The sequence below is a fragment of the Nanorana parkeri genome, unplaced genomic scaffold (genome assembly GCF_000935625.1).
Source record: "Nanorana parkeri isolate BGI_ZX_2015 unplaced genomic scaffold, ASM93562v1 scaffold10, whole genome shotgun sequence".
Taxonomy (NCBI): Eukaryota; Metazoa; Chordata; class Amphibia; order Anura; family Dicroglossidae; genus Nanorana; species Nanorana parkeri.
The window spans coordinates 4,549,043-4,552,774 of record NW_017306278.1 but is presented as its reverse complement, the minus strand read 5'-3'; the positions used below and the strand labels follow the sequence as shown (position 1 = coordinate 4,552,774).

The 3,732-nt window shown below is 50.8% G+C and overlaps 1 protein-coding gene across 1 annotated transcript; it reads right to left on the bottom strand.

The window, feature by feature from the left end:
* Positions 1-10: 10 nt before the first annotated feature.
* On the bottom strand, positions 11-3,122 carry LOC108785761. Its single transcript, XM_018554904.1, has 3 exons — positions 2,985-3,122; positions 1,438-1,486; positions 11-609 (listed from the first exon to the last, which is right to left on the bottom strand). The coding sequence occupies exons 1-3, from the start codon at positions 3,120-3,122 to the stop codon at positions 23-25; spliced, it is 774 nt and encodes a 257-aa protein (XP_018410406.1). The 3' UTR covers positions 11-22.
* Positions 3,123-3,732: the final 610 nt, after the last annotated feature.

Sequence of the window (3,732 nt, the reverse complement as noted above, 5' to 3'; positions counted from 1 at the left end):
GCAAGGGTGGAGATGGGCCCCCTCACAGAGTGGAGTCCGAATCGCTGGAGTCCAATGAGAGTTTATTATAGTGGTTGAGTTTGTCCTTCCGGAGTTGAGTGTGGTTGGAGCTTCTCCTGAGGCTCTCCAGGGACTGCAGAAAAGACTTCCTGGCTTTCTCCTCCTCGGTGGGAGAGATCCCTTCCTCCTCCACCTCCCGGATCTCCTCGAAGGAGAGGAGCTGGGAGCGGAGCCGGCTCTCTCGGCGCCTCCGCAGGGCCCCCTTGGTGGGAGAGGGCAGAGGAAATTCCTCCTCTAGGAAGGCGCTTTGTTGCATGGCCTCCTGGTAGGTGCACAGATGGTCCTCAGCCTGAACGATGGACATCCTGGAGGAGAGAGAGTGAGGATGCTGTGCAATGAGGACCAGAGGGTGCTGTGCAATGAGGACCAGAGGATGCTGTGCGATGAGGACCAGAGGGTGATGTTCAATGAGCACCAGAGGAAGATGTGCAATGAGCACCAGAGGATGCTGTGCGATGAGGACCAGAGGGTGATGTGCAATGAGCACCAGAGGAAGATGTGCAATGAGCACCAGAGGATGCTGTTCAGTGAGGACCAGAGAGAAGGATGCTGTGCAATGCAGACCAGAGGAGATTGCGCAATAAAGGATGCTGTGCGATGCTCTAGTTTTTGTGAGCCGGCGAGTCTTTGCAAAGGTGCAATCCCACCAATTAAGAGCAGAGGGTGCTGTGCAGATCGATGCTTGGCAGTACAATGGCAATGAAGACAGTGTGGCGCAGCGATTTTAGGGGTGAAGCTTGCCCTTCAGTTCTTTACTTTGAGCTAAGAGCACAGGATGGTTTGCATGGAAGATAGACTGCTGTGCAATGGTCTACCCAGGAGGTGCTGTGCAATCTGGGTTGAGCAGCAGATGATGCTGTGCAATACTCTCTGTAGAGCTCGGGGAGGTCTGTCCTTGTGCAATGCTGCAGGGTCGGTTGCTCCCTTTCAGTGCTGCGGGAAGCTATGCCCAGGGTGCCTATTAATCCTCAGTGGCTCAGCCTGCAAAGTCTGAATCAGCTTGTATGTCTCTGCTTCTAGTCTTGTGTCCCCCCTCCTGCTCCCTCGGTCCTTTTTATATCCCTTCCTCCTCCTACACACAATCCGCTCCGATGACTCCCAGCTCCATGTAAAGTCTGTCTTCCGGTGACGTGGGCCGGGTGACACAGACGTGGGTGTGAGAGGGGATCCTGGAAGATTGGGGGGCTTCCTGCACAGAGGGTTGGGGGGGGGTAACACAATATGTCTCCCTTTATTAATAAGATATTACCAGAAATCGTTGTCACTCTTCAACTTGACTGACAGGTCTTCCTAAAACTGAGGGTGACAGATGTGACAGCTGGTCAGTGCATGCCCTCGGTCGTGTGATATGTGCACAGCACAAGGATTGCATGGTACCTGCTGTATACTGACTCATTGTAATGACTACCAGACCCTGAGAATGGACCTATGAATGTGCAATGAGGAAGATGTATGCAGACTGTCAGCTTGAGAGTGCAGGAATGACCCCTGAGGACTTCTGTTCTGTATTAAGGAAGAACTCCACCCAAAACTTTACCCATTTGTTTGATATAGAATGCAGAAGCTGCTTGTGTCCCCTCTGGGGAGATTATTCCTCACTTCCTGCCCAGAGTCCCCTCTTACTAGCCATGATCTGCCTGCATTGGATAGAGAAGCACAGAGATCCAGGGATGGAGGAGGGGGGAACCAGAGAAGGCAGAATGTAATCAGATTAAATGTCAGCTTTAAAGTCCAGCATTTATGTGCCCCCCCCCCCCCCCACAGCAATAAAATAAAAACCTGACGGGGATTCTAACTCTTCCCAGTTCAGTCCAAAAATAGAGACAATGTTTTGTGTGGAGTTTAAATAGTCAGTAAACTCTTCCTGGTTGTGTGCACGTTGTCTGCCCGGGAAATGCTCCATCTTAGAAATGAAATCCCTCTCTGTACTTTACAAGAAACCTGCAGGAGAGACACAGACATCATAGCTGAACTCCGGGATCAGCCAATATTGATGAAATCCAAGCACGGTGCTATGCAATGGTCACAGGACACGTGCGAGCTTCCATTGCAGTGAATTATTTCACAATTTCACGTGTTTTTCACTTAGAACTAGTGATGGGCCGAGTACTGCCCTGGGGGACATGTATGGGGATCCGAGGACTGCCCTGGGGGACATGTATGGGGATCCGGGTACTGTCTTGGGGGACATGTATTGGGATCCGGGTATTGCCCTGGGGGACATGTATGGGGACTCGGGTACTGCCCTGGAGGACATGTATGGGGACTCGGGTACTGACCTGGGGGACATGTATGGGGACTCGGGTACTGACCTGGGGGACATGTATGGGGACTCGGGTACTGCCCTGGAGGACATGTATGGGGATCCGAGGACTGCCCTGGAGGATATGTATGGGGATCTAGGTACTGCCCTGGGGAACATGTATGGGGATCCAGGTACTGCCCTGGGGGACATGTATGGGGATCCGGGTACGGCCCTGGGGGACATGTATGGGGACTCGGGTACTGCACTGAGAGACATGTATGGGGACTCAGGTATTGACCTGGGGGACATGTATGGGTAAAAAATGGATCCACCGACGTAATTCAGGGTCAATCACGACGTCCAGTGTTGTCCACGACGACGACAAAATAAAAAATAAAACAATAAAAAATAAATAGAAATATTAATGTTAAAAAACCTTCCGCATAATAGCATTCTGACAGATGTCGGCAACGTATAAACAATTGGGCAGAGCTAGCGGTGACAGCTAGCTCCCCCCAACTGTTTACAGTTGTACAGCATCTGACAGGTGAGCTGTGATTGGGCAAAGTCATCATGACTTTGCCCAATCATGGCTCTTACAGACTATTGGGCCCTGATTGGGTAAAGTCTTGCACCTGACCTGTGGTCAGGTGCAAGGCTTTACCCAATCAGGGCTCACAAGGCACTGTGCGGTGTGCAGTGCCTCGTGGGGGGCGCTTGGCAGGCGAACAGCCCGCCAAATGCCCTGATAGTCCGTGTGTTCGGCGAACACATGAACTGCCGATGTTCGAGTCGTACTCATGCTCGGCTCGTACATCAAGCCGCAATGCAAACCTGTGAATGAGCCCTCAGAGACGTTCGGCGTTTTTCTTCCTTTCATGTTAAAATCCGCGGTATTTGGGTAAGAAGTGTCTCAGGCGGTTTACAGTGATTTGGTGACGGCAGCGAGCCGAGCTCTCTTTTTAATTTCCTGCCTGTGCTAGGTAAATCCTAATCCATTCACGTACTTACCTGCATCCAGGTCATGGAAGTCAATTAGTCTGCTGCTTCCATATTGAGGGGGACGAGAGTGGAAAGAGTAATCAAACCTCTTCTCTTTCTATCTGTGGTCGGTTATGCAAGATCACATTAGGTCAGTGACACTGGCTGACACACCTCCCCCCCCAACACCTGCAGCACCCCCTAATGAGATGTCGCCTTATTATGGGGATGATAAATCACAAACAAACTTGCGCTTCGGGACTAAAAAAAATAGGAAAAACCGGAGTGGCCAGAAGCTGCTATAACTCGGGCGGTGAGCCTCAACGGATTATGAATCATTAGTGTAGCGCTAAAAGCCTCACGGTATTCGGACCCAAATAGTGTATTAGATAAATGTATGTAGTTGTGAAACTTTGTGTCAGTGAAATCTTTATATAACTCAACAC

What these genes read in the sequence shown, in the direction of transcription:
- LOC108785761 (XM_018554904.1), bottom strand. Translation starts at nt 3,122, where the DNA reads ATGTACGAGCCGAGCATGAGTACGACTCGAACATCGGCAGTTCATGTG. An exon ending in TGCACACCGCACAGTGCCTT is followed by an intron (nt 1,487 to 2,984) that starts GTGAGCCCTGAT and finishes GCACATTCATAG; the next exon opens with GTCCATTCTCAGGGTCTGGT. An exon ending in AATGAGTCAGTATACAGCAG is followed by an intron (nt 610 to 1,437) that starts GTACCATGCAAT and finishes TGCATTGCACAG; the next exon opens with CATCCTTCTCTCTGGTCCTC.